General features: G+C 35.4%; 6 protein-coding genes across 8 annotated transcripts; 1 reads left to right on the plus strand and 5 right to left on the minus strand.

The window, feature by feature from the left end:
* Positions 1–1,207: 1,207 nt before the first annotated feature.
* On the minus strand, positions 1,208–1,906 carry LOC104722872 (uncharacterized). Its single transcript, XM_010441123.3, has one exon. It carries the CDS (start codon positions 1,704–1,706, stop codon positions 1,353–1,355), a length of 354 nt encoding a protein of 117 aa, XP_010439425.1. The 5' UTR covers positions 1,707–1,906; the 3' UTR covers positions 1,208–1,352.
* Positions 1,907–2,579: 673 nt separating this feature from the next.
* On the plus strand, positions 2,580–5,597 carry LOC104722874 (RNA pseudouridine synthase 6, chloroplastic). Its single transcript, XM_010441126.3, has 10 exons — positions 2,580–2,908; positions 2,999–3,130; positions 3,216–3,470; positions 3,559–3,640; positions 3,916–4,031; positions 4,121–4,175; positions 4,276–4,387; positions 4,471–4,640; positions 4,734–5,074; positions 5,198–5,597. Exons 1-9 carry the CDS (start codon positions 2,673–2,675, stop codon positions 5,013–5,015), a joined length of 1,440 nt encoding a protein of 479 aa, XP_010439428.2. The 5' UTR covers positions 2,580–2,672; the 3' UTR covers positions 5,016–5,074; positions 5,198–5,597.
* LOC104722873 (beta-glucosidase 47-like) lies at positions 5,084–7,829 on the minus strand. 2 transcript variants are annotated; one of them, XM_010441124.3, is made up of 12 exons: positions 7,569–7,829; positions 7,404–7,470; positions 7,205–7,263; positions 7,019–7,094; positions 6,869–6,943; positions 6,706–6,793; positions 6,365–6,617; positions 6,179–6,294; positions 5,833–6,088; positions 5,644–5,746; positions 5,468–5,561; positions 5,084–5,390 (listed from the first exon to the last, which is right to left on the minus strand). In XM_010441124.3, the coding sequence occupies exons 1-12, from the start codon at positions 7,761–7,763 to the stop codon at positions 5,201–5,203; spliced, it is 1,572 nt and encodes a 523-aa protein (XP_010439426.1). In that variant the 5' UTR covers positions 7,764–7,829; the 3' UTR covers positions 5,084–5,200. The 2 variants fall into 2 exon arrangements, with proteins under 2 accessions (XP_010439426.1, XP_087331708.1); XM_087475582.1 differs by having other exon boundaries at positions 6,706–6,808; positions 7,569–7,825.
* Positions 7,830–8,287: 458 nt separating this feature from the next.
* On the minus strand, positions 8,288–13,932 carry LOC104722875 (homeobox-leucine zipper protein MERISTEM L1). 2 transcript variants are annotated; one of them, XM_010441128.2, is made up of 12 exons: positions 13,506–13,932; positions 12,783–12,845; positions 11,767–12,141; positions 11,553–11,670; positions 10,690–11,346; positions 10,509–10,610; positions 10,193–10,393; positions 9,931–10,105; positions 9,510–9,781; positions 9,333–9,428; positions 8,777–9,233; positions 8,288–8,693 (listed from the first exon to the last, which is right to left on the minus strand). In XM_010441128.2, the coding sequence occupies exons 3-11, from the start codon at positions 11,997–11,999 to the stop codon at positions 8,790–8,792; spliced, it is 2,298 nt and encodes a 765-aa protein (XP_010439430.1). In that variant the 5' UTR covers positions 12,000–12,141; positions 12,783–12,845; positions 13,506–13,932; the 3' UTR covers positions 8,288–8,693; positions 8,777–8,789. The 2 variants fall into 2 exon arrangements, with proteins under 2 accessions (XP_010439430.1, XP_010439429.1); XM_010441127.3 differs by lacking the exon at positions 12,783–12,845 and having other exon boundaries at positions 13,506–13,924.
* A 4,309-nt stretch (positions 13,933–18,241) lies between these two features.
* LOC147933820 (uncharacterized) lies at positions 18,242–19,872 on the minus strand. The gene is made up of 2 exons (XM_087472102.1): positions 18,636–19,872; positions 18,242–18,276 (listed from the first exon to the last, which is right to left on the minus strand). Exons 1-2 carry the CDS (start codon positions 19,870–19,872, stop codon positions 18,242–18,244), a joined length of 1,272 nt encoding a protein of 423 aa, XP_087328228.1.
* A 2,878-nt stretch (positions 19,873–22,750) lies between these two features.
* Positions 22,751–24,860, minus strand: LOC104722876 (CRIB domain-containing protein RIC11-like). Its single transcript, XM_010441129.2, has 5 exons — positions 24,575–24,860; positions 24,049–24,203; positions 23,616–23,713; positions 23,316–23,418; positions 22,751–23,220 (listed from the first exon to the last, which is right to left on the minus strand). Exons 2-5 carry the CDS (start codon positions 24,104–24,106, stop codon positions 22,994–22,996), a joined length of 486 nt encoding a protein of 161 aa, XP_010439431.1. The 5' UTR covers positions 24,107–24,203; positions 24,575–24,860; the 3' UTR covers positions 22,751–22,993.
* Between the last annotated feature and the right edge of the window lie 1,886 nt (positions 24,861–26,746).

The raw sequence follows: 26,746 nt of genomic DNA on the forward strand, positions 1-26,746 counted from the left end.
TTGACCGTGTCTGAGTCTTGGAGACGTGTTGATGATACTTGACATATTAAGAATTATGTAGACATAAAAAACGTGTGCACGTATAAGGGTTCGGACACTTTTTATTGCTATCAAGTTCATAAAATAAATAATACTATCCGATAATAATTACGACAAAGGAAATGAACTAAAAGAGGCTAATGAAAGAAGCGTAGTATATACTTAATAAACAAAGATTCAATGATTTCGATTATGACCGTGCATGTGGCTGCATCATTTTCCACCTCACAATTCCTTAGAACAAGACAAATCTTTAGAATCCCAAAGACAGCCAAGGCAAGAGATTGTTTTCAAGACCACCACCACACCGCAAACTACGGCTTATCTTGTTGTGTAGAGACAGCGAGAACTCTGTATTGCACATGAACGTGTGAAGATTATGAAGTATCCAGCACTAATAAGATCTCTTAATCGGAGCAATGGTTCTTCTCTTCTTGTATTGAGCTTCATTGGAAGTCATTAACCGTACCAACTCAAAAACACAGATTCAAGAAAATCATTAGCCAGAATTCAAGAACAAATTTGAATTGTGTGTTCTCAAACTCAAGTTGAATGAACGTCCAAACCAGTTTTAGACCAAAGAATACAACCCACATTTGGTTTTAACATCAACAAAATTTGAATACAAAGGCAATATTATGACCGAGAAGTAAATTCATTGTAAATTTATAATCGCACAGCAGCTAGGTTATGTCCTCTGATATAGTTTGCAATAAAATGAAGTTGTAACTTTTCAAGGTGTTTCCAAAGTTGAAACTGTAATGAGCTCAAATGAATCTTCTGAACTAAAAATGGCTACCAAATATAGAAAGTTAAATTACATTAGCACCGACAATTTCCCTAGAAACAATGAGTTCAAATAATTCAATAGTAAGGATATTGGTAAATGTATGACACGGATCGAATCATCAAGATTATATGAATCGCATCGACTAGCTTAAGGTTGTTTGACATTTTCCCCGATGTTAAAAGGCGTTTGAATTTTGCCACATAGAATTCATATGTACATTTCAACGATATACCGAGGGGAATTGCGTTTAAACCGGGAATATAACCGAATCCATATGTTTGTATATAGACCGGGCTGGAACCGAACCAACTTTAGCATCAAACATAACTTTTTTTTTTTCTTTCTTTTTTCTCATTTCAAAAGTTCGAATATGTATACTTTAAAAAAAAAGTTCGAATATATGCTCATTGACATTAAAAGATGTAACAAATTCACACATAATTTAAATTTGAATATTACAAAAATAAAAATTATGTTTATAAAGATCTCTTTACCGTAATTCCACAATAAATAATTTACTCCTCTACACACGCAAACCCTTGTCGTGATCACTCTTCAAGATCTTATAGCTGAAACCGGGAACTCGATCCTCACCGGAAACCTCCACAACCGAACACATACTCGGCAAAAACTTGCCACTGCCACCACGACTCTGCCGCTTCTTCTTTCTCCAATTGGCTTTAGAGAACCAAGAACTTAGCCGTGATGATGAGAGATCTCTTCTTTGATGAGAGTTTTTGGTGTGTGCTGTGGAATTGCCCCTCCGTGGATCGAACTGAGTTTCTTTACATGTATTGGAGTTTTTGAAGTAGTCGATTTCTTTACGCACAAGCGATCCTATAGTTCCTCGTGTACCTATGGCTATTGGAGCAGCCATTGATAGAGAGAGAGTTTGTGAGAAGCTTCTGCGGTGTATCTATTGATCTAGTGGTAATGAAGTGATGTTGTGATGCTTGAAGCTAAAGTAATAGAAAAATGTACATGTCTCTTTTTATATATATGTATATATGATGGCTTTGGTTGGTGTTGGCCATCATCCCTTTCTTTATCTATTTAGATGATTTATTTTCATAACTCAGCTAACCTAACGCTTTATTTATTTTCAAATACAATGGATCGATCCTATATATATATACAACGTACGTAATTTACTAATACAAGTGTGCTTCTTAAACTATGATTTTATTATTCTGAAATGTCACATATTATGGAATTTTTAGACATATTTACGTATTTTACTATTACAAAAAAAACAAAATTAGGAAGATTTGAGGATTTAAAGTTGATAGAGATGTTGTTGCAAAAGGAACAACACAATGATGCTCTCTATATAACACATGGTTGTTACTTGTTAGAGAAATGACAAAATATGATTCGGTATGATACAAATTACACAAACTATTTTAAATTAAATGTTCTAACACCCCAACTTGTTTTGAAAAAAAAACCAGATTACATAAATCTGACCATTTAAATCATGATTGTTTAATTCAATTACTTTTCCTACTATCATGCCGTGGATTAATTTTAATTTTTCACTTAAATTAACATGTTTCTCCTTTTATCCTAAAGTCAGGGAACATAATAATTTCGATCAATCCCACTAAAACTAGAGAGACTGCATGAGTTTTATTAGTAATCATAATTTTAAAAGAAGTGCATACACATTCTGTATCAGCCAAAAAGCAACAAACCGGAATAAACCACCAAACCAACCAAATTAATCACCGAACCAATTATAACCCGGCCCAAAACAAATGTTACATTAAGGCCCAAATAGTATATTGGCGCTATAACGATAAACGATTCCATAGGTCACATTACCCACAGCATCATTCCAACCATGGCTTCGCCGGCGTTAACAGGCGGTTACCGGAACCTCACTGCGCCGGTATCTCTCCTTCGCACTTTAGCTGCCACCCGTATAACCACTCCTCCTCCTCTGTTTCGTTCCAACGACAATCTCTACAAAAAACACTCTCCACGCTTCATATCTTCTTCACGGAGATTCACATGCTTGTCTTTACTTCAAACCGATTCTCAAAATCAAACCACACTCTCTTCTTCCTCCACTTCTGGGTATGCTTAAAGTTTGATTCTTTTTATTCCATTCGTTTAAATTTCGATACTTTACTCTCAAAATTCAATTGCTTTATGTGTTTGTTTCAGATACCCTGAATACAATCGATTGATGCCATGTCCTCCATATAATTTCCCACCAAGAATTGAACATATGGTTGTTTTTGAAGATGACGTTCATGTAGCTGAGTTTATCTCTAAACAATTGGATCTTCCTCCTTTGTAAGTACTAACTCTTTGTGGTCTAAGAACTCGTGTATGTTTAAAGCTGGAGTGGGTTGTATATGAAAATTAACATTCTATGAAGATTTGTTGCAGATCTTATTCGATTTGGAGCTGTACATTATGCTCTTGTATGCCCTAAACCTCCACCAACTGCGACACCTGAGCAGATTAAACTGTTTGAAGTAGTGACCTCTCCTTCTGTACTAAAGAAGAGATCTTCTATTAAAGGCAAAACTGTTAGAGAAGCTCAGAAAACGTTTCGTGTGACTCATACTGATCAGTATGCTGAAGCTGGAACTTATTTGCGTGTTCACGTTCATCCAAAACGTTCACCAAGGTAATAATAATACACATTGTAAATGATATGTTTAGAATTTGATAGCTTTGGTGATAATCACTTTAGCATATTGGATTTTATATATCAGGTGCTATGAAATTGATTGGAAGTCGCGGGTTATTGCTGTCACTGACTCTTATGTCATTTTGGATAAACCAGCCGGGACTACGGTATGTTAATAACATCATTTATGATTTTTTCTCTGTATTCTTGACCATTGTAGTTGTATTAGAGATATTGCAAAATGGTACTTCATCTTGTGATCATTGTTGAACTAGTTTTATACATGATGGGACTGTAACTTACTATCAAAATGTTATATTGTGTTCCATTTCTCAAGAATGCATAGATTTTTCCTTTCTTCAATATCTGAGAAACTTCTGATTGGGGTTTAAGTACTGAACTTAGTGTATCAATGTGTTGACCCATTTTGGGATTTTATCAGGTTGGGGGCACGACAGATAATATCGAAGAGAGCTGTGCCACATTTGCCTCACGTGCATTGGATTTACCAGAACCACTGAAAACAACGCATCAGATTGATAACTGCACAGAAGGCTGGTACTGTCCTGCAAAAAACCTTTTTCATGCTTTGAAGTTTATAATTTAATTGATCAGGACACATTGCTTATCTTCTTTCTCTACTGCAGTGTTGTCTTTGCTAGAACGAAAGAGTACTGCTCGGTCTTCCACACAAAAATAAGAGTGAGTTTGCTTTTACAATGTTGTTAGACTGTAATCGAGAACAAGTTGTGGGGATTATTAATTGTTTTAATATGTTTGGTTTTCTTGTCTTCTCTTCAAGAACAAAGAAGTGAAGAAACTATACCGCGCTCTTGCAGCAGCACCACTTCCCACTGGAATCATCTTACATTATATGCGCCCTAAAAATATGGCTCCAAGACTCGTATCTGAAGGTAAATGTCCAGAATCATCAAAACATAATTTGACTATTTGATCATGGATCTTCCTAACGCTGTGAATATTTCTTGAAATGCAGATTCGATTAAAGGCTGGCACTTGTGTCAACTTGAGGTTTTAGAATGTAAGAAGATTCCTTGGCCCGATGCAGGCACTGAGAAGAAACACAATATTGAAGACTGTGGATGGACATCAAAAGAATTTGCTTATGAGTGTACAATAAACCTTTTGACAGGCAAGACTCATCAGGTGAGTTAGTTGACACTTATCTCCGTAATAAAACATGATACTCATCTGAATATGTTAGGATCATCCAGTTTCTATGTTGAATGAATTTTTCAGATCCGGGCTCAGCTTGCAGCTTATGGGGCACCGTTGGTTGGTGACTCTATGTACATGCCAGCAGCTATAGCAGAAATGGTGAATCCTGAGATCAACCCTTTTGGGAAAGCAAAGAAACATTACACAATGGAGGAGAACGATAAGGAAACCGCTGTTGATGAATGGATTGATAGGCATGGGAAAGAACCGAAGGTAGGAATCGGTCTTCAAGCTTGTCAAATCTCATGGGACGATGATGATGGTGAGCACTTCTACGAAGCTGGGACTCCATGGTGGAGATGAAACACAGGTCCTGATGTTGAGGAGTTATCTAAACTTGCCGCGGTAAATGCGAGGTGAAGGTACGCTTGTTTATTGAAACTGATTATTTTATAAGACAACTTACTATTACACTGCAGTCCTACTTTACTGAAGAATTAAATAAGTAAGATATAAACTTGCGTTGCGTCTTCCTTTTGTTTCAGGCATCAATCATATTTGGATTGAGCTCTGTGATGGAAAATGAAATTCTTGTACCAAAATGCTGATAGTCTCGGGGTTCTCTCTTGAGTTATGAAGTCGACGTGGTACATGCCAAACCGTACGGTATAACCAGATATCCACTCGAAGTTGTCAAGTAAAGACCAGGCGAAGTATCCTCTTACATCTGCTCCTTTCCTATTTTTTCACTAGTAGCTTTAGGGTTATAGAATCAAGACATATTTGAGTTTTGTTTGAAGTTGGAGCATTATTACCTCATAGCTCTTTTGACTGCATCTAAGTAGTTACTCATGAACTTCACTCTCCGGTAATCGTTTAACAATGCTCCGGTATTGTTCTCTCCAAAACCTGCAAATGCAATGAGATGAAAACTTTCCGCAAAAACCACAGAGACTTGCTCAGACAGTAAGGACCATATCATATGACTTACCGTTTTCTGTTACATACAATGGAATGTCTTTGTACCGCTCTGTTGCATACATCAACATCTCCTCCATTCCTTGAGGATATGTAGCAAACCAATTTACTCCAGTCTGCATCATCATTACCAATAACAAATAACTCAAAATAATGTTTCTGATAAACATTTTTACTTTCGATTGGTTTGTCTCTACATTACCGGTTCTCCTAAATGTAAACCGTCTTTAAGGGCGTTTGCATTAACGTAACCTTCAGCTCTCGAACCTCCTTTGCCTGGTTCACACGCGGAATGCAGACAATCTTTTGCATATCTGCTTGTGTACTGATTAATCCCAATGAAGTCTAATTTATTACTAAAGCTTTTAAGATCATCCTTTGTGAATTGAGGAAGATCTTCGCCGAGTATTTCTTGCATTTCTCTTGGATATCTTCCAAACACAACGGGATCCAAGAACCTGCATTTTTGCACTCTTTCGATTCAAAACTTGAATATTCTACGATTTTGTTAAGATAGGAATTAGATTTCTAGAACTTATCCAACGTACCAAGTCACGAAGAAAGCCTGAGCTCTCTCAGTAGCTAATTTATCTGCTAAAGAATCACTAACCGGTTCAAACCAGATCGTGTTCATAACAATACCGATCTTTCCTCTTTGTTGTTCCTAAACGAAACCAAATTTGTGTTAAACCGTTCTGACATATCTATTTAGTACGGTTATAATTTTGATTTACCTTAAATTTCGTCCGGTATAAGCTGACGGCAGCTAGATGTGAACGGATAATGTTGTGAGCGGCTACAACTGGCTCTACGTCAGAGTCGCCATGTGTGCAATTTCCAAAAGTCTTGGAACATCGTGAAGGTGGGTAAGTTCCTGTCCGGTATCCCAAAACAACTTGAACGTTTGGTTCGTTGAACGTAGCCCAAAATTTAACTCTATCCCCGAAGTATCGAAAGCAAATCTCTGCGTAATGTTCGAAATCTTCCCTGAGAACAACAGTTATTTAGTTTTCAGTGTATAAGTATAAGGTTACGTATCTACACGTAACATATGTGTTAGTGTGTGTATACGTACCGGATTTGGGGATCTAGCCAACTTCCGTATCTAACTACGAGTTCTTGAGGAATGTCGTAGTGTGTTAACGTGACAAATGGCTCCATCCCTGACAATGATTGTGCTAACTTTGGTTTATTGATTTTGTTTCAAGAAAATCTATGAATTAGTGTTTAGTGTTTACCTCTTTTAAGAATAGCATTGATCATTCTGTTGTAATGATCAATACCACCCATGTTCACATCTCCAAATCTTCCCTCTGGACACACAAAAAGGTTTTGATAAAAACTTCATATATATAGAGGGAGATTGAAAAAACAAAGAAGAATCTCACTTGGAAGAATCCGAGCCCATGATAAAGATAGTCGATAGCTATTAACTCCAAGATCTTCCATCAGATCCAAATCTTCCTGTTAAAGTGTAGAAATCACAATATTTTTTATTTCTTTCTAAAGACTTCTTTTTAGAGATTTGTATCGGAAAAGATCAAGAATACATGTATAGATTTACAGTTATGTACCGGGTATCGGTGATAATGGTCAACAGCGACTTTCCCCTGGCTTCCATCCGCGATTTTTCCTATAGAAAGATATATCAAGAAAGGTTTCATGTGGTGACTTGAGCAACAAGAAATGAAAGGAATCCATTAAAGTTTAGCTTCTGCTTTTTAAAAAGCTTAATATTTTACAATACACAAAAGTGTTTTCATAAGATCTAACCAGGGATGCTTGTAAAAACGTCCCAATTGCTTAGGTTTTTGCCGTCGGTTAAGTAAGCTCCTTCATACTGAATATATACCATAAGAGCACACAAAACTAATGTTAAAACCCTTCTGGGGATTTTGAACTGAGCACTGAAGTATAGGAAAGAGGTATCCTAAGAACCTGGTAAGCAGAAGAAGCAGTGCCAAAGAGGAAGTTTTTTGGGAACACGAAATTTTCTTCTGCGTTAATCTCTTTCAATGAAATATGTTCATCATACCATATTGATGAAGATGATGATGTGACCAAAGTTATGATGATGAAGCATAGTAGCCCAAGTGGAAACTGAGAAAGGTACGTTGATGACTTGTTCTCCATTATTTCAGAAACTATAGATGTTTCAATTTATTTTTTTTTGTGTTCAAGATTAGAAGTTATATAGACAGAAGAGGAAAAATGAGTGGCTTTGTTCACTGTTAGCCTTTTAGGTCGACAATGATGTTTCACCAAACCAGTTCACTAATGATTTGAAGAAAATTAAGATTTTGACGGGGAAGAAGAATACAATAGTATTAAAGATTTGAAGGACCAATTAAAATATTTTGTGTTGATGGAATTGATTTTGTTGATGGGTGTGAATGGGTCGCTTCGTAAGAAAATGACTTGTGATTGCAAGAACCGACAACGATACTTTCTGAATTATTAGAACGGGACAAAAGTTGCATACTGATTAGTAGTATATCATTTGTAACCATCCCTTTTTTTTCAATAGAAGAAGAAAAAGCAGTTGTTTATTTTGTTAAAATATGACTCTTATTGGTGGTTATTGAAAGAGATTGAAAGAGATGTGAAAAAGGTAGAAGAGAATCTCACATTTTGATAAAAGAAAAAAGAAATAAAACTAATAAACACAGTTTCATCGATTATATATAATGACAGGTATCACAAGAGTGGTTTAATAACAAAGTAGTAGTAGCATACAACTTTGACAGTAGACTCAAAACGCTAAAAATGTTCGCTAGTGAATGATAAACAGAGAAAACGCTAAAACCAGCCCAAACACAACAAACCGTTTTTTTTTTGGTTCCAGCAGAAGTCAATACCCGAACCTCTTTACCTTTTCTTTCTCAAGCCTCTTTTTTTTTTGGCCCGTCCGCAAACAAACGCGGAAATGAGATTAAACGCAGAAAGGTGCGTTCTTGACTTCCTTTGGAGAATCTCAGAAGAACTATAAAAACCCCAAAAAATAAATAACACAAACATTACCGTAAACTCTCCTAAACCTCACTTTATAACTCCCATAGTACTCTGCAAAAACACAAACCAAAACATATCAAGAAGATGTGATTATTATCCGTATAAAGATGAAAATATAGAGAAATATTGCCTACCTGAAAACATCGATCAGGCGCCTTCGCAGGCCAAAGCGGCTTTAATCCGCTCGACAGTGCATTTGATCAGACTATTGACTGTAGCAACTGAGCCGAGAGAAAGTTTAGCGGTTGGAACAGAGTCAACAAGAATCTGAAACGCAACTGTGAGCAGTGAACCACCATTGTTCCCTGTAGTCGTAGTAACCACTTCAAGATTATTTCCTTCTCCCCCTCCTCCTCCTTCAGCTCCGGCTCCTCCAGCACCGGTACTAGCACTTCCTCCTCCAATTCTAGCAGAGCCATCAGGCAAGATAGCAAACCCGGATGGTAACAAAGCGACATAATCTGGATCACCACCGCTTAAAACCACGTTCATAGCCATTATGTCGACTGGTGCATATATAACATACGATCCTGATGCGTCCGTACAGCTCTCTTGTAAGATCAACATGTTGCTCTGCCCTGAGTTCCCACTCTGTTTTTTATTTTCACAAAACAAAATCTCAGTAACTTTATGAACAAGCAAACTATGTGTTACAGAACATTACTAAAAGACTTATAGAACATTACTAACATTGACTCGGAGCAAGGAGACAGAGTTCCCAGGATCACGACCATTTGCGATATGAGCCATTTCTTGAACCAAGCCTCCATTAGAAAGTATATCCCACTATAAAGTTGAACACAAAACCCTAAATTAAAGATCTTTGAAACCCTAAGTTGAATACAAATATTTTGACTTGATGATTACCTCGCTTCTTGAGTTTTCATCTCTGAGGAAATCAAACACTCGTTTGGGTGCAACAGGGATCCAGAAAGAAGTAGCAGCGCTCAGAACAATGCCTGGAGGTCTTCCTGGATCATCCATGCTCTTACGGGTCATGACCCGGACGTCGTCGGAGCCTGTGGTGGACAATGTAGTCCAGGCGTGTGCAGTCGACGCGCCGACTCCGCTACAGAAGCTCATCACCATCCTCTCCGCTAGTTTCAGCATGCTCTTCCTCCCCTCAGCACTCGTTATCACTTTCGTAATTATCACAAAATTTAAGGGACCAAATAAGTAAATACTATTTTTCAGATTTAATCTCATAACTTACAAATTGATCAAGATGACCCTTAAAAAGTAATCTGATATGAGGGTAAAAGTAATCTGATATGAGGGTAAAACTTACCGGAAAGATCACCAGCTGGAATGTTGCTAGCCATCGAACTAGCGAGCCGCTCGCATTGACGGTCAAGTGTAGCCACCCAACGTTTCGCACCAAATGCTAAACCGGTATTAACCAACGGTTTATACATGTTGTGAACCGATCTATCATCTACCTCAGTATGCTCTACCCATGTCACCTTCAACAACAACCAAAAAAAAAAACAACTCAAATTCTACACCGTACCTTATACTTCTTGAAGTATCAATTTAGATCCTTAGTTTACCTTGGAATAACCATTCTGCAATTCTTGAATCAGACAACCAGAGGGTCTTCTTCTGCTTCTAGTGATAGGACTTGGTCTTAAGCTGTCCAATGAGACATCAACAACTGCCCAAATCCCATCGCTATGCTGTTTACAGTACCTCACAAAGTAGTTCTCACGTGTCGGGACCAGTGGTGATGGGACTTGGAACTCTGCTGTCATCTTTTACATACCAAAAAAAACAAAGATCAGACACATGAGAAATAGATTACTATATGGTTTGGAATAATAGCTTGTAAAGCAAGTAACCAGATAAATAGGTTTTAAAGGATCATACCACTTGTAGTGCTCCATTGTAATTCCCTGCAACGCCGGTTGAGAGAACTTCTAGAGTCAATGCTCTCGATACAATCCCGCAGAACACACTAGACCATTGATTCTATAAGAGAACGAACAACAAAAGTTAGAACCTTTCTTGAAGTTTAGAAAGATCAGAGGTAAAGAAACATGATTCATACCACATCCATTAGAATCTCAATGAGATTGATATGATTCATGATAACAACCGTGGACTCTCTTGAAGCTTCTGATCTCAAACCCATAGGTTTCGGCCCAATTCCTCTAGGGAACGTCCTAAAATACTCTTCTTCATTCAGAATCTCAACCGAATTTTCGTTTGGAACCCACAAGGGATCACCAGTTTGAGCCATTCTCACAAGCTCCTCCATAGCTGCAACCGCTAACTCGACAATCATAGGCTTATCAGCCTCAGAAGGGATCGAAACCGACCTCAAAATGTCGCTTGTTCCATACATTTCCCCTACGAAACCAGCCTGGCTATTGCTGTTATTGCCGAAGTTCCCAACTTCAAGATCAAGCGAGCGAGAGGGAATATGGTGTGAAGAAGTGAGCTGAGGGAAAGGTGAGGAGTTAGCCATTAGTGGCTTCCCTACGTATTTAGCAGCTATGGCTGAGATTCTATCGATCTCTTCGCGTAGACGTGCGTTTTCGATCCTTAAATGCTGTTCATCGAATGACATTTCTCCTATAGCCGCAGGACCACCACAGTTTGGACAGGTTGCGTTGCTTAGAGCATCCTTGTACCTATTGTTCTCTGCTCGGAGCTTGTCATTTTCTGACTTCAGTATCTGGTTCTCGTGCCTCTCATGTTGTGCCTATAAAAATCACATTTTCTTCTTACTGTTTTGATTTCATCATCAAATGAGGATATATAATAAAAAAATCCTTAATCTTGGAGCTATACAATAAAATTAGCTAAACTATGCATGTGTATTTAAGAAAGGCTTCATAGATAATTATCTAATAAATCAAATTAATGAACATATAATGAGTTAATAATCAACATTAGCCTTATATATACCTTCATTTGGGTGCGTTTGTTTTGGAACCAAAACTTGACTTGAAGTGGTTCTAAACTTAGCTCACGGCTCAGCTCTTTTCTTTGCTTATCGTCTGGATGAGGACATTCCTTAAAGAACCTATAAGATAGAACCAAACATACAAACAAACATAAACCCTAAATCCCAAAAACATTAATTAATTAACAATATTCTCAAGTGGGAATATTTTCTTACGACTCAAGCTCTTGAATCTGGCGCTGCGTGTGACGGTGGTAACGCTTCTTTTTGTTGGGACGCTGATTAGGATCTTGAAGCTCTTCTTCTAAAGGATTCTCCATGGTGACTTCTGCACCGGACTTAGTCTCGAAATCCTCTTGGCTTCCAGTAATACCCAAATCGTTCTCGGAGTTTTTCGGGGTCATATCGAACATATGATGATGAGACTCGAACATGTTTGGATGATACATGATGATGATGATGATGATGATGATGGATGCCTATTGATTTGGAAGGTTTTGAAGCTCTTGGTTCTTCCTTCAAATCTTCAAGATGATTATTTAAATCATTTTCGTTGATTCATCTCGATCTTTCTAGTCCAAGTATCTCCCACTGTCCAAAATCAAAGATCAAATGGTCATGTTTATATATATGAAAAGAGGAAAGATCAAAGTAGAAACGGAAGATAATCTTGGCTTATGGAAAGTAATCCTCTGTATATTATGAAACTATACTTGCCTTTAATAGATATATTTATATGGTCTTTTTCACATTTCATAAGTAACCGAAAAGCAAAAGATTGGTCTTTTTCTCTATTTCTGATGGTTATTTATACCTATACGCTTGTATTAGTATATGTATTCATCTTATCAAAAAGGGTATGAATATAAATGCACCCACTACGTGACATAACCTCGTTGCATATAAAATACAAGTTATCGGGAAATTCAATTAAGAAATGTGACACGAATATTAGGATGAATATTTAATTAAGCATAATGTTCAATAATATAGAAGAAAAATTAGAGAGAAATTGAAGTAATTTAAAGACTAAATTTAAGCAAATATCTATAAACAATAGCGATAGAATCAATCTTGAAAGTCACAAGACTGAGCACATCATCGGATCTACAAGAGAACAGAACGCAGAGGTAGACAAAAGAAGAAACGGATGACGAGATTGCCGATCTATAGGAAACCCTAATTTTCTATTAGCTAACATAAAATACAAAAATTCACTTGGTTTTACTTACTTTTTAGAGTGAACCTCAAATCGATATTAGTATTCGGTTGAGCCAAACTCGACTTGTTGATAACTAAAACAAAAGAATAGAAACCCTATTAGACAGATTTCTTGTTCTTTTTTTTTTTTTTTTGAAATATTGGTTTAATCTTGAAGTTTTAGATCGAATTTAATGATGTTTCCTCTCTCTTCTACATAAAAGCCAGTGAGATGGAGATATTCCAAGAAAAAACGTTTTATCTTTAAGTAAGGTTTTCTTTTTCACGCGGTAATATTGACCTTGGTCTTAGTGTAATGAAAACAATATCGTTTTCACTAAAACTTAATTGAAAAAAGGTACTACATGGATAGAGGGAAAAAAACCCAAAAAACTAATTAATTAAAAAATGCGTAGATTATATATAGAGTTAATTAAAGAGTTGACATAAGTCAATGGCCTTCATGAAAATTTCGTCAAACTGAAACCCCCTTTTAATTTACACTTCTAACTCCAAAGAGGTTTAATTTTTTGGTAACGCTTATTTTTAGATCGTGACAAAAAGAAAACATTTATTAACTTAAAAACAACTTGAAAATAAAATGCAGATGTATCATGAAAAGAAGAAAAAAAAATATAAAACGGATCCGGCTACTATGAACAAATTAAAACATGCAATATAGATCCCATTCCTCAAAGAAACAAAGACAAGTTACACATGTATGTATATAAGAGAGAGAGAGAGAGAGATCTTACTTTTGGACACACAATGAAACCCTAGCTCCGTTTCTTCGGGTTCTCTTTCTAGTGGAGATCCGGAGGGCAGAAGACGATAGATGCAGAGAATTATTGAGAAAGCTGAAAGGGTTTATAGAAAGATAGTATGATCACTATTCAGAAGAAGAAGAAGAAAAAAAGGAGAATTTGGTGAATTGAATTGAGGAACTTAGGAGAAAGGGAAGAAGAGAAAGAGGTGGTGAGGAGAGGATGTGGCAGAAGGAGAAGGAGTTATTGCGAAATGCATAGAGAGGGTGCATTGCATTTATGATTTTCGAAAGGTCCATTAATGCTTTTAGTGAGAGAAAAAATCATACTACTACTTATATGTTCTTTTCTTCTAGAGAGAAAAAAAAAATGCAATTCATCAATTTTTAAAAAATTCACTGTTTCCCTTTGACCTCACGGATTCTCTTAGGGTAACAATATTACAAGAATAAATTGAGAAAATAGAGTATATTACCATTTCATGGTTATAGACTTATAGATCATTTTAGTATGTATAAAGTATCTATATGAGTAGGTTAATAAGTAGTTTGATTTTTGTGTGTTGCGCATACTGCACTGCACATTTATTGCTTATGTACATGTCCAATATATATGGACATATAAATGCTTTGTATGGCTTAAATACTCACAATTAGTATACATTTGTATCAGTCAATAATGTGCATTATGAAATTCTAATTTATGGCCTAATGTTTAAGCTAATTATTCCAATACCAGCATGGTATATATTTATCAGTATTAGATTCTTTTGATGGTTGACTGGTGATGAGAACACACTGTATGAGTACTACATTTAGGTCCTAATTAATTATACTGTCATTATAAAAGTACTTTAGCAATTTAAACTCAAAGTAAGATTCTATACAATTCAAATGGTAGACGCTAATTTAAGAGATTAATTTAAAGTTCCAAAATCCATGACACTGACACCACGATCATCATAATATAATAACTAAGCAATCCAAAAATTTCCAAGATTATTAATCACGATTTTTAATTCCACATCGCTATTAATGGTCCACAACACTCTGCTTATTATCCTGAACTGATTAATATTAATTCATATTCATGAGATCAATTATCAAAATCTAAAAGACTCAAATATTATAGTCAAACATATATTATTCATATTTTGGATGATGTCAGATTGGGTGTAAATTACCTTATTGAAAGAAAAAATATATATGTATACTCCAGCCTATATAATTATATGTTCTTACCAAAAATACACAAGATATGCGATAACTTTTGTGATTGGACCTACTATCAAGGAACAAAAGAAAGGGATGAGATGGAAACCACGTAAGTTCCAATAAGAACTAAAAACGAATTAGAAAAAGGTCAAAGTTATATTTAATGGTAGTTTTGGATTAATTATCTTAATTAAAATTTGGACAGTCGATTGACTAATGTAGTTGGGGAGCAATATCCATTGTGGACCATGGTCCAAGAAAACAGCTCACACATTAAGATTTACATCACACACATTGACACATATACGTACACTGACTGATTCAGACATTTGTGCATGTAACATACATATGCATACACATACAATACGGTTATAATTGGATATTGCCTGACGTGTTATGTGGTGTGGTATTGGATTAAGCTATGCTTTGCATATAGTACTATATATATATATATGTCATTTTGACCAAAAAAAAAAATATATCTATATATATATATATATATGTCATTATTAGTTATTAATCTCATTCCCATTAATTGATCAAAATATACAATTGTGGGTTTATATACAAACATAAGGCCTGAACCAAAGCCACTAGATTAAACTAAACAAACTCTATTTACTACTGGTTTATACTCTACTAGTTTACAAAAACTCTATATACAACAGAGACTCTATAGATAATAGTCCTCCTCAAGATGGGACGAAAATATTGAGTAGACCCATCTTGCCAACCAACTGATGGAATTGAGCAGGATATAATGCTTTAGTAAGCGGATCAGCAAGTTGAAGACCAGTCCTGATATGAAAAAGTTGGAACAAACCTGCAACAAGGCGTTCACAAACACTGTGGCAATCGTTTTCAATATGTTTGGTGCGTTCGTGGAAGACAGGGTTTGTCGCGATGTGAATAGCAGCAGTATTGTCACAGAAGAGCATGGTAGGCTTAGCAAGAGGTATCTTCAACTCCTTGAGAAAATTAGTGATCCAAACCAACTCATCCGTTGCTTTTGACATGCTGCGATATTCAGCCTCCGCAGAACTCTTGGAAACAACCTTTTGTTTCTTAGATTTTCAAGAAATCAGAGAGGTGCCTAGAAACAAACAGAAACCAGAAACAGAACGACTAGTATCTTTGCAAGATGAATAAGAAGCATCAGCAAACATTTGAAACTGACGTTCTGACCTGGAAGAATAGAATAACCCTTGACCAACGGTGCCATTGATGTAGTGAAGAATCTTGTAAACAGCCTGCAAATGAGCTTTGCGAGGAGCTTGAGAAAATTGACTGAGCTTGTTGACCGCGAAGGTAATGTGAGGTCTCGTAATTTGCAGGTACATTAAGCGACCAATGAGGCGTCTATAGGCTCCAACATCAACAAAGTCACCACCAGTTGTCGAAGAGAAAACAACATTAGGCTCCATAGGAATAGGAGACGGTTTGCAGCCAAGTAGTCATGTCTCATCAAGAAGGTCAAGCGCATACTTACGCTGACCAATGTGAATACCTTCGGATGATCGGGCAATCTCCAAACCGAGAAAGTACTTCAATGGACCCAAATCACGAAGTTTGAAAAAGGACTTGAGCTGAGTTTTCAAGAGATCAACCTCAGCATCATTGTTACTGCAAATAATGATGTCATCAACGTATACCAAAACACATAAGAAAAGACTATCAGTGAGTTTCAGGAAACATGTGTGATCGGCATACGTTTGAGTGAAACCAAAACCAAGCAAAGTCGAGGAAAACTTTAAGAACCATTGGCGAGAGGCCTGCTTAAGACCATATAAGGACTTTTGAAGCTTACACACGACATTAGGAGGCAGAGTGTCCCCCTTACGATCAGCATATCCAGGAGGAAGCCGCATATAAATCTCCTCATCAAGATCACCATTCAAAAAAGCATTGGAAATGTCCAACTGAGTGAGAGAAAAACTATGGATCGCAGATAAAGCCAGAATGAATTTTACGGAAGTCAATTTGACAACTGGAGAGAATGTCTCATTGAAATCGATACCCTCCTTTTGTGTGTACCCTTTGGCAACCAAACGAGCTTTGTATCTTTCGATACTACCATCAGAGTTAAACTTGACTTTAAAAACCCATTTGCAACCAATAGGAGTTTTATCAGGAGGAAGAGTGCATATCGTCCAGGTCCCGGTGTCTTCCAAAGCAGTGACTTCATCATCCATAGCACCACACCAAACCAGAAGTTCCTTCGCCTCAGCATAACAGGTGGGTTCTCTTTCTTTGTCAATGGCAACTAAAAAAGATAGGTAAAGAGGAGAGAGCTTAGCATAAGAAAGAAATTGAGAAAGTTGATGAATGGTTGAAGACTCCACTGAATGACAGTAGTAGTCTTCAAGATAAGCAGGCTTTTTGGTCTTCCTGTGGGATGCTTGAACGAAAGGTTCAGAAACATCACATATAGGATCAACAGAATGTTGAATCTCTATAGACGTTGGAGATGCAGAAGAATCCACAACCGAAGAACGATGAACCACAGGAAGTGTTGGTGACTGATCAGGAAAATATAAGGAAGTATCCTGAGAATTCTCAGACCCAACAAAAGGAAAGAGCTCTTCATGAAATACTACATGTCGAGAGACAAAAATAGTATTTGCTTCAATATCAAGAAGTTTGTACCCTTTGTAACCACTAGGATATCCTAGAAAGGCACAAGCACGAGCTCTAGGATCGAATTTATGTCTGTTCTTGGGAGTAGTAGAAGCATAACAGAGACAGCCAAAGACTTTTAATTCTGAGTAATCTGGGATCTTCTTTGTTAAAACTTCAAAAGGAGTGCGATTAGCTATAATTTTTGCAGGAGTGCGATTAATGAGATGAACTGTAGTGAGAATGCAGTCACCCCAATAAGGAAGAGGAACATGAGATTGAAACAAGAGAGAACGAGCAACGTTAAGAAGATGTTGGTGTTTGCGTTCCACAACAGAATTTTGTTGTGGAGTTTCAGGACAAGAGTGATAGGCAACAATGCCTTTAGATTGATAGAAAGAAGTGAAGTTTAATTCCGGAGCATTGTCAGATCTAACCCCCTTAACTTTAGATTGAAACTGAGTTTCTACCATATTAATGAAAGATGAAAATACTTGGAGGACATCCGACTTGGTCTTAAGTAAATAAACCCAAGTAGCCCTAGAGCAATCATCAACAATTGTGAGAAAGTATCGAAAGCCATCATGAGTAGGAACAGAGAAGGGACCCCAAGTATCAATATGCACCAAATCAAAAGGGTTTTCACTAAGCTTATTATGAGAAGTAAAGGGTAAATGTTTTTGTTTAGAAAGATGACAAACTTTACAATGATAATGAGTATCAATTTTAGTTTTGTCAAGAGATAAAAGATTATGTAAAGAGGGAAGCTTAGACATAGAGAGATGTCCTAAACGCTTGTGCCACAACTCAGGATTTGATACTGCAGCAACAACCGAGAGAGAAGTACTTGGACAAGAAAGAGACTCTATATCCAAGAAGTAAAGGTTAGCCACCTGTCTACCCATGCCAATCGTTAATTCCCGAGTAGGATCCTGTATGGCACAAGAGAGTTTGTCAAACCAAACCCGACACCCCATGACATTGGTTAAGGCACTAACACTAAGAAGATTGAACTTGAATTGAGGGATGTATAAAACATCATGAAGAATCAAATTTCTACCCAAGTGTATAGTTCCTATCCCAACAATACTCACATGAATTCCATTAGGAAGATTAACAATATTAGCCATAGGTTTTAAGGAAAGGAAAGAAGATTTTTCATGATAGATATGATTGGTAGCACCTGAATCAATAACCCAAGCATTGATTGCAGGGAGATTGTCATCAAGAGAACAGATATAAGGTGTACCAACCCCAGTAAAAGAACAAAGGATAGAGGGATGAATGTTACCGGGAATTGGACCAGAGGAAGAAGAAGGAGGATCAGAAGATGCTGAGACGGAGTGGACTTCTGGAGTGGGTGCAGTGATAGGGGGCTGAAGCTTACTGGCGAGGAAAGACATCATTTGCTGAATTTGAGTTGGTGTGAAATCAGTTACCGGATCAACAGAAGCAGGGGAGTCATCAAGAGCAACATTTGCGACGAGAGCAGGCTTCTCAGGACGTTGATTCGGTTTGTAGCTAGTGGGATAACCATGCTTCTTGAAACACTTTTCCACTACATGACCAACTCGACCACAAAAGGTGCAATAAGGTCGTTCCTTCCTTGGAAAACCAGAGCTACTAGGGCCAACACTGGACGAGGGAGGTTGAGAGACTTGAAAGGCAGAAGACTGCAGATTAGTAACAACAGGAACATGAGCTGTCTTCTGACTGTCATCCTGATCGAGCATATTGTAGATCTCAGAAAGAGAAGGAAGGGTCTTCTTCATCAAAATACGGCTCCGGATGTTTTCATAGCTCTCATTAAGCCCCATTAAGAAGTCAATCACTCGATTCGTCTCCTTTTCAGCAAGAAGATCCTCAACAGTGTGTGGAGCAACTTGAATGTTAGAAAGTTCCTCCCACAAGGTTTGAGTCTGAGTATGATAAGAGGAGAGATCGAGACTACCCTGATGGAGAGAGTGAAGCTGATGACGCAACTTGTAGAGGCGAGGGAGGTTTGACTTGTGAAAGCGAGTGTGAAGATCTTTCCAGATGTCAGATGAATGTTTGATGTAGAGAATGCTGGCATAGATCTTCTTAGAAACACTGTTCAACAACCACGACTTCACCATAGAATTACAGCGACACCAGATTTTGAAATAGGGATCATATTCATCAGGCTTTGCAATAGATTCATCGAGAAATCCTAATTTATTCTTAGCTTCAAGACTTGTGACCATAGCAACATACCAAACGTTATAGTTGTTACCATCAAGAGGTTCCGAAACTAAGACTAAACCAGGATGATCAGAACTATGCAAATGATACGGTGAGTGAATATTATCCAGTGAATCAGATACCTGGAAGGCATCGTGAGAAGGAATAGTGAGAGATCGACGAACTGGTGCTCGATCGATGAGATCTGGAGCTTGATTCACCATCCCCGAAACAGATCGAGACGCAAGATGTGACACAGGTGTGCCGGATGTAGGTGAATCTGCAGCTTGAGTGCGATATTTCGATTTGCAGTTCCGTTTCCCCATTGAACCCTAAAACAGCTCCGATCAAAGGATAAGAGACTGAGATAGCATACAGAAGACACAGATTCTGACGGGAGATTGAAGAGGAGAGAGGAGAGAAAGATCAAGAAAAGATCCGGCAAGATACCGGTGAGATTCCGACCAACGAAAGCTGAAGAGATAGAGATTGAGATTAAAATTGCTCTGATACCATATTAGTTATTAATCTCATTCCCATTAATTGATCAAAATATACAATTGTGGGTTTATATATAAACATAAGGCCTAAACCAAAGCCACTAGATTAAACTAAACCAACTCTATGTACTACTGGTTTATATTCTACCAATTTACAAAAACTCTATATACAACAGAGACTCTATAGATAATAGTCATCAACAAGAAAACGACAAGATTCACTTTTACAATTATGTTCATATTCATGTATTGTACCTGATACGTGGTATATTTATATACATATAAAAAACGGAACCCTACTAATCAATGTAAACACACACTAAAATTTTTTTTTAAAAAAATCATTGCGAAAAAGCATAAGCTTGTTTCGTAAAACAAAATTTTATTTTAAACAAAACTTAACGTTAATTTAAATTGTTATTTTCTAGTATATGAAATAGTCAAATAGAGCTCCCAATATATTAAATAAGTTGGGGGTCATATGTTTCTTTTCTGACGCACGACCCTGCATTGCATATGCATAAATATGCAATGGCTATTAAGTATGTGTGTTGTGTAGCAGCAACCTAATATCTCTTGGTTGGAAAAAGTTGGTTGACACTCGTCTTATTTGGGAAAGGTTGAAAATTTGTTCACAAGTTCCTGATAAGACAGTAGCTCTTTTGGTTGACACTCATCATTTGTTTTTGAAAAATGGTGATAAAATTTTGTTTTAGAATTTGATTTTCGACAGGTGATAAAAATGGCCAAATTTATATATTCGAAACAAGTACGTATTAGATTAAATTATTTGACTTGTAATAATTAATAAATGAAATGATCTCTGTGATTAAATTGTGCTTAGCTGTTGACCCATAAAAGAAGGTTTAATACAAAACTCATATCTTATGTGTGGAGAGGTACATTACACATATATGCAAATTTATGTCCACTATTAATGTGATATATACTAGTATGTAGTGATTCATCATCCAATCATGATTATTTCAATATCTATTAAGATTAATAGCTGTTTTCCTTGCATTTGTCGTCTTCCTCGTGAATTTTCAGATATAATTTGCCCTTTTTCTAATTTTTTTTTAAGTTTGATTTGGATTTAATATTAACTTAGTATGGATGACGGAGTAATTAACTTATTCCGTTAACTATGCTGATCGTATGATATTAATTTATTCATTGAGTTTATTATGCACCACTTTGTGATTCCCCGCTTGAAGTTGTTAATTAGAAGTTGATTAAAGTATTTTAAACAGTTTCAGAACTGATACACCCTATGTATAGCTTAATAATCATTGTTAAAAACTCACGTAGACGTAGGTGGGGATCAATAAACATAAATTATTTATCAAAATATTTATACGTCTAGTTAAATTATATACATAAATATTTTCCAATGCGTAGTTGTTCCATTACGTTCCTATATATCTAATCTAGCTATAGTATACATAGATTAATTCATCACTTGTAATTTTGTAATACGAGTCCCGAACGACAACGTATCGTTATACATTGTCAGAAAACAGCATGTAGTTCACTTCGTCTAGAAAGAAACGACAGGATGTGCATTGCTGTAGAGGGATGATTTAATAGAAATGAGGAGGGTAATTTAGTAAATTAAAGGAGCTGAAACGCCTTGGAGTTGTGGGGACGTTTCCTACTAATAATAGCTAGTGGGAAAGAGTGACTTCTGCCTACCAACTAACTCATTTAATGTCTTCAAATTTGTTTTTGTTTTCGTTTAATTTTAGAACTCCAAAATCCAAATTCAGAAATTCTATTATACAGTACAAAAATATTTCTTTATTTTTGGTCCAGTGAATGATTATTTTCAGTAATTTGAAACGAAGTTTCAGACAAATGTATCATGTATCAGTTTCTGAATATTAGCACATTTTAGAAAACTATGTATCGTTTTGTTCTTGTTTTTTTTCTTTGATAAGGTTTATAAAAAATGGGTACACTTTATAATCAAAGTTTAATATGTCAAATGAGAAACTAAGCTTTATTTTCGAAATCACAACTTTCTTTTAACTATAATGGTTAGTTGTGATGAAAGCTAAAAGCTTATATTAAGATTGGTTACTTTTAATTCCGAAAGCTAAATGCTAACATAAGATTACTTGCAAGAGATTATAACCTGGATAAGAATGTTTTACTTGCTTTACAATTTGTGAAATATGTAGTCTACTTGTGCCTCTAGTTTGATTATTATTGAAATCAATTTCTACTTTTATGTTAAACTTTATAATAACACGATTTGCTAAAACCTCCTAACATGTAAAAAGTTGGTCAAAAAATTAGTAATATGCGTAAACTAAATGTTTATATTCTTTCTTTTTACAATGCACATAAAGTTAGTTGTAGATGAGAAAACTAATCATCTACGGATTGTTAAGCTCTATAAAACTAACCAAACTCTAGAAAAGTCGTATGGCGACATCGAATCATTCATACAAGGATTGTTAAGCTCAGAATTATGTATGTGACGTACTAAAATGATGACAAAACTCATCATATGCATTATCTTTTTGTCGGTTGTCCAAAAAAAAAAAAAATGCATGATCTTTTTGTCAACAACTAACTAATCATATATATACAATTTTGTCCCACTCTTTTCTGTACTTTCAAAAAGATTTGAGTAACGGGCCTCAGCCTCAGCCTCAGCCTCAACTGTTCTTGATGAAGTATATGCAAAGTCCAAATCATGATTATAACAGAAATAGTTAAAATTAAATAGGTTGATATAGACTACAAAAAAAAAAAAATATTTCTCTCCTTTTTTTATGTTTTACGTCTTTCTACATTAATGTACATATAGTTTTTCAAATATGAGAACTACGAAAACAGACGCTTTGAACAAAAAGAAAATCACTACAAAAAAAAAAGTTCCTTACGCAAAAATATTTGGCAAACGCTCTTTTTCGTTGTATTTCTCAGTGCACTCTAGTTATGCATTAGAGTTTAACCGAGATATCATTGATTTATGCGAAGATTTGGATAAACCCATTGATCTAGAAGATTTTGGAGATGGTTTGGATCTTGGTGATGATGTCGAAGATGGTTTCTTTCTTCTATTCTTGCTCTTAGTGTGAATCTTGGATAAACCTACTGGAATTGGAGGTACATCTCTTATCCTATCCGGTATAGTTTGTTGGCTTGAGCCCTCATCAAAATCTATAATTTAGCCAAAGCAAAAAGTTCCATTAGATATCTAAATCTAATTAAAACTGTTTATACACCATTAATTTAAATTTAACGATTAAAATTACCACTGGAAGCAGAAGGTGTGAAGAAAGAATTTGAATGTCGTGCATGTCCAAAAGATGATGCTCTTGGAGATAACAGCTCTGCTCCTGCCTTAAAGTCACTCATCTATACTCCCCCGGAAACAATTAAATTTTGAAATAAACATCATCATTTGGTGGTATATAGTATTTCAAGTAAACGTTAAGAGTTCATAACATACTCCTAAGAGTATGGTTGAAGGCTTGATAAGTAAAATAAGGAGTAAAATAAAGTACATTTAAGAATGTTTTGGGACATCAAAGAGAGGGGGAGAGAGAGCTTACCCAACCAGGAGCACTGCCAGAGGAGCCCTCCCAACCAACATGGGCCACATGTTTTACTTCTGTTGGGTGCCCAATTTCTAGATCTCTTTCTTTCACAACTGTTGACCAAAAATAATTGTTTTCGCTCCATCATTTAATTGCTGTTAATGCAATATTAATCACAGAAGACATCTTTAAGATAATTGAATGCTCTTTTAAATCAATAACATGGACCATAGTGGCTAAATAATGGACCGAAAATTCAAAATTGCTTTTGCGTGGGGGTATAGTTGAATATACTGAATTTATACTTTTATATTACAAGATTAATTCGTATATTGTTATTTCATGTATAGAACTTACAATATCGGTATAAAGTTGCGAGAAAGTTTGATAGATTATATAATGTAGCTTAATCAGATTAGATGCAGCTAAATTATGGTAAAAGTTATACCAAACATTTGAGAGATGGATTTGAAGCTTTTGTAGATGCCCTTCATCTTCATTGCCATTGTTGAATGTTGATGGAGAGAGAAGCACAAACCAACTCCAAAATGTTTATGAAAGTTTATTATTGTAACAATCTCAACACAGAGCACTATTCCTTATCTATTACAAAAGTAAGGTAACAAAAAAAAAAAAAAAAATTAACCACAAATCATTAGTTAAAGAGTATAAGAAAATTTAGGAAACACGTATAGAAGGAACAAAAATGGAAGGATATATATGGATGTGATGGTTTATCTCATGGAAGTAGATTAGTGCAATCATTTATGAGCATTCAAACTTCAACAATCTATGACCCAATCTCATCATAACCATACTGTTAAAGTTAAGAATCATTTTCACCTCTGCCACAAAATTAATTATAACTCTCAAAGTTACCTAGTAGTAATCCCATGGTATTTGTGTATTTAATGATGATTATTTATTATTTGTAGTGAATATATAAAAGGGAGTTTTCATTAAGATAACAGTACCTGGATATTCTTACAGAGGCGCTCGCTTGTTGGTATTAATGTTAAGGATCCTCGTGGGACTAATATGAGATAAAGCTCTTCTTTCATTTGATGGAGAAGCCTCTCGATTAATACTAACAAAGCATTTGCGTGTAAAGTTCTCACTAAGCAAACTTATGATTTTGCATACAAACAACACGAGAATAACAAGATTTGGCCAAATTTAGAGAATAATGATGGTGAAGACGAGTGAAGGAAGAAGAAGTATGGCTTGATCGGGCAAAGAGAGAAGAGAGTGGGGAACCATGACACTACTTGTAGTATACAATCATATATATTAATATATAATTTCTCCAACTATAAAGAAACTAATTTTTCTTAGTTTATTTTAAGAATGTTTCAGAAAAAAGATAAATATTGCTTTAGTTGTACTATGTATATAAAACATTACAAAACTTACAGATTTTTAAATTTTATAGAATTTTTACCAAATCGCTATTTATGTTATTTCATTTTACTATGTTATCGACTAGAATCATAATTAATATATATTGTGTACATGATCATTGTTTCCATCCTACAAATGAGATACTAATATTTAAAATGAGATGTTTAATAAATTATTTATTGTTCCAAATAGTAGTGTATTGTATATATATATCTGCTAGTAGCTAAAGTTCCTAAGAATAACCTAATTAAGTTTTATTTTTTAGAGAGTCTAGGATTTACCGCACTATAATAATCAATGGTAGACAAAGACAACTGTCTAATGCATGCATTTTTTTTTTTTGCATATATTGAACTATTTATACTACAATTGCATATTGAATTAAACAATGCAACTTCGACAGATTTTTTCAACCCACGCGTTTTGCGTTTTACCTTTCTTCGATTCCTCGACAATTCTAATTTTTGTTAGCTGTATATACTATGAGAGTAATACAATTTTATACTTGTAGAAAGGCAGCTGTATTTACTATTTAGTAACAAAAAAAATATCTAACAATTAGCAATTTACAGAAAACAATAGAAGCGATATGCAACCTTGAGAGGTAAATATACAAATGCAAGAGGCTACTGTTTTTTTTTCTTTTTCTACGTATTTGTACGGTGAAAGTGGTGATATGTCCGACAATTCTAGCGAAACGGTCTATTGGTTTATTCAGAAATAGCGAGTCAAAAGCATTATGAGATAAATAAATAAATATAACATTCATGAGACGAAGATTTTAATGTTAAATAATCGTAATTTAGATAGTAGTTACAAAATGCAAATCAAGGGGGATACGACATGAATCTGTAACAACGAACAAGGGCTAGACAATAAGATAAGTAATTTGACTGGAAAAATCATCTGATCGGATATATGGGTCCCATTGTTAGGAGAAAATATAAAAACTGGCGCATCTAATTAATTTAATGCTCCCACCGAATCAAATAGTATCATACGTTTAAGGCTCACCACTTAAATCAAACGTATGCGTATGTAGTATGTAGTATGTAGTATGTACATACTACATCAGAGCTAATTAGGATACTATAACATTATACTAGATTAGTTTTTGCTCGTTAAGAAAAAAGATAAAAGTAAATTGATTTGTTGCGGCCTTGCGGGAGTATACTACAAATTATATAATGAAATGTCCATTTCAATTGCTATATATATACTAAAAATTATATCATGAAATGTCCAATTCAATTGCTATATATATATATATATTAAAAATTATATCATGAAATGTCCATTTCAATTGCTATATACATACTAAAATATTATTCTTCAACTACTATGGGCCGTTTGTTTTACTTTAATATAATGTGACAGTGAAAGATATGGTTCATGGACTAGCTAGTGTGATTGTTTAATTTGAATGCGATAAAACAATAGCCGTAGAAAGTGTATATCTTGAGACTCAAATATTTCAACTTAAAACTTATTTGATTAATGAAAAAGTTAGTTAGGATATAATATAGTAATGATCGCATCAGTTTAGCAACGAAATCAACAAACGATTACGTATACAAGACTGCCAATTATAATGCTATTTGTTTTTTGGCACGAAGCTTCCATTTCCATAAAGTTAAAGTTATTTAAATGAACACATCAACAAACGTTTGTCCAAAAAAAAAAAGAAAAAAAAAAAGAACACATCAACTAACAATTAATATTACTTAAAATCTTTTTCGCCTTTT

This window comes from Camelina sativa, chromosome 11 (genome assembly GCF_030686135.1).
Source record: "Camelina sativa cultivar CO46 ecotype springtype chromosome 11, ASM3068613v1".
Classification (NCBI taxonomy): Eukaryota; Viridiplantae; Streptophyta; class Magnoliopsida; order Brassicales; family Brassicaceae; genus Camelina; species Camelina sativa.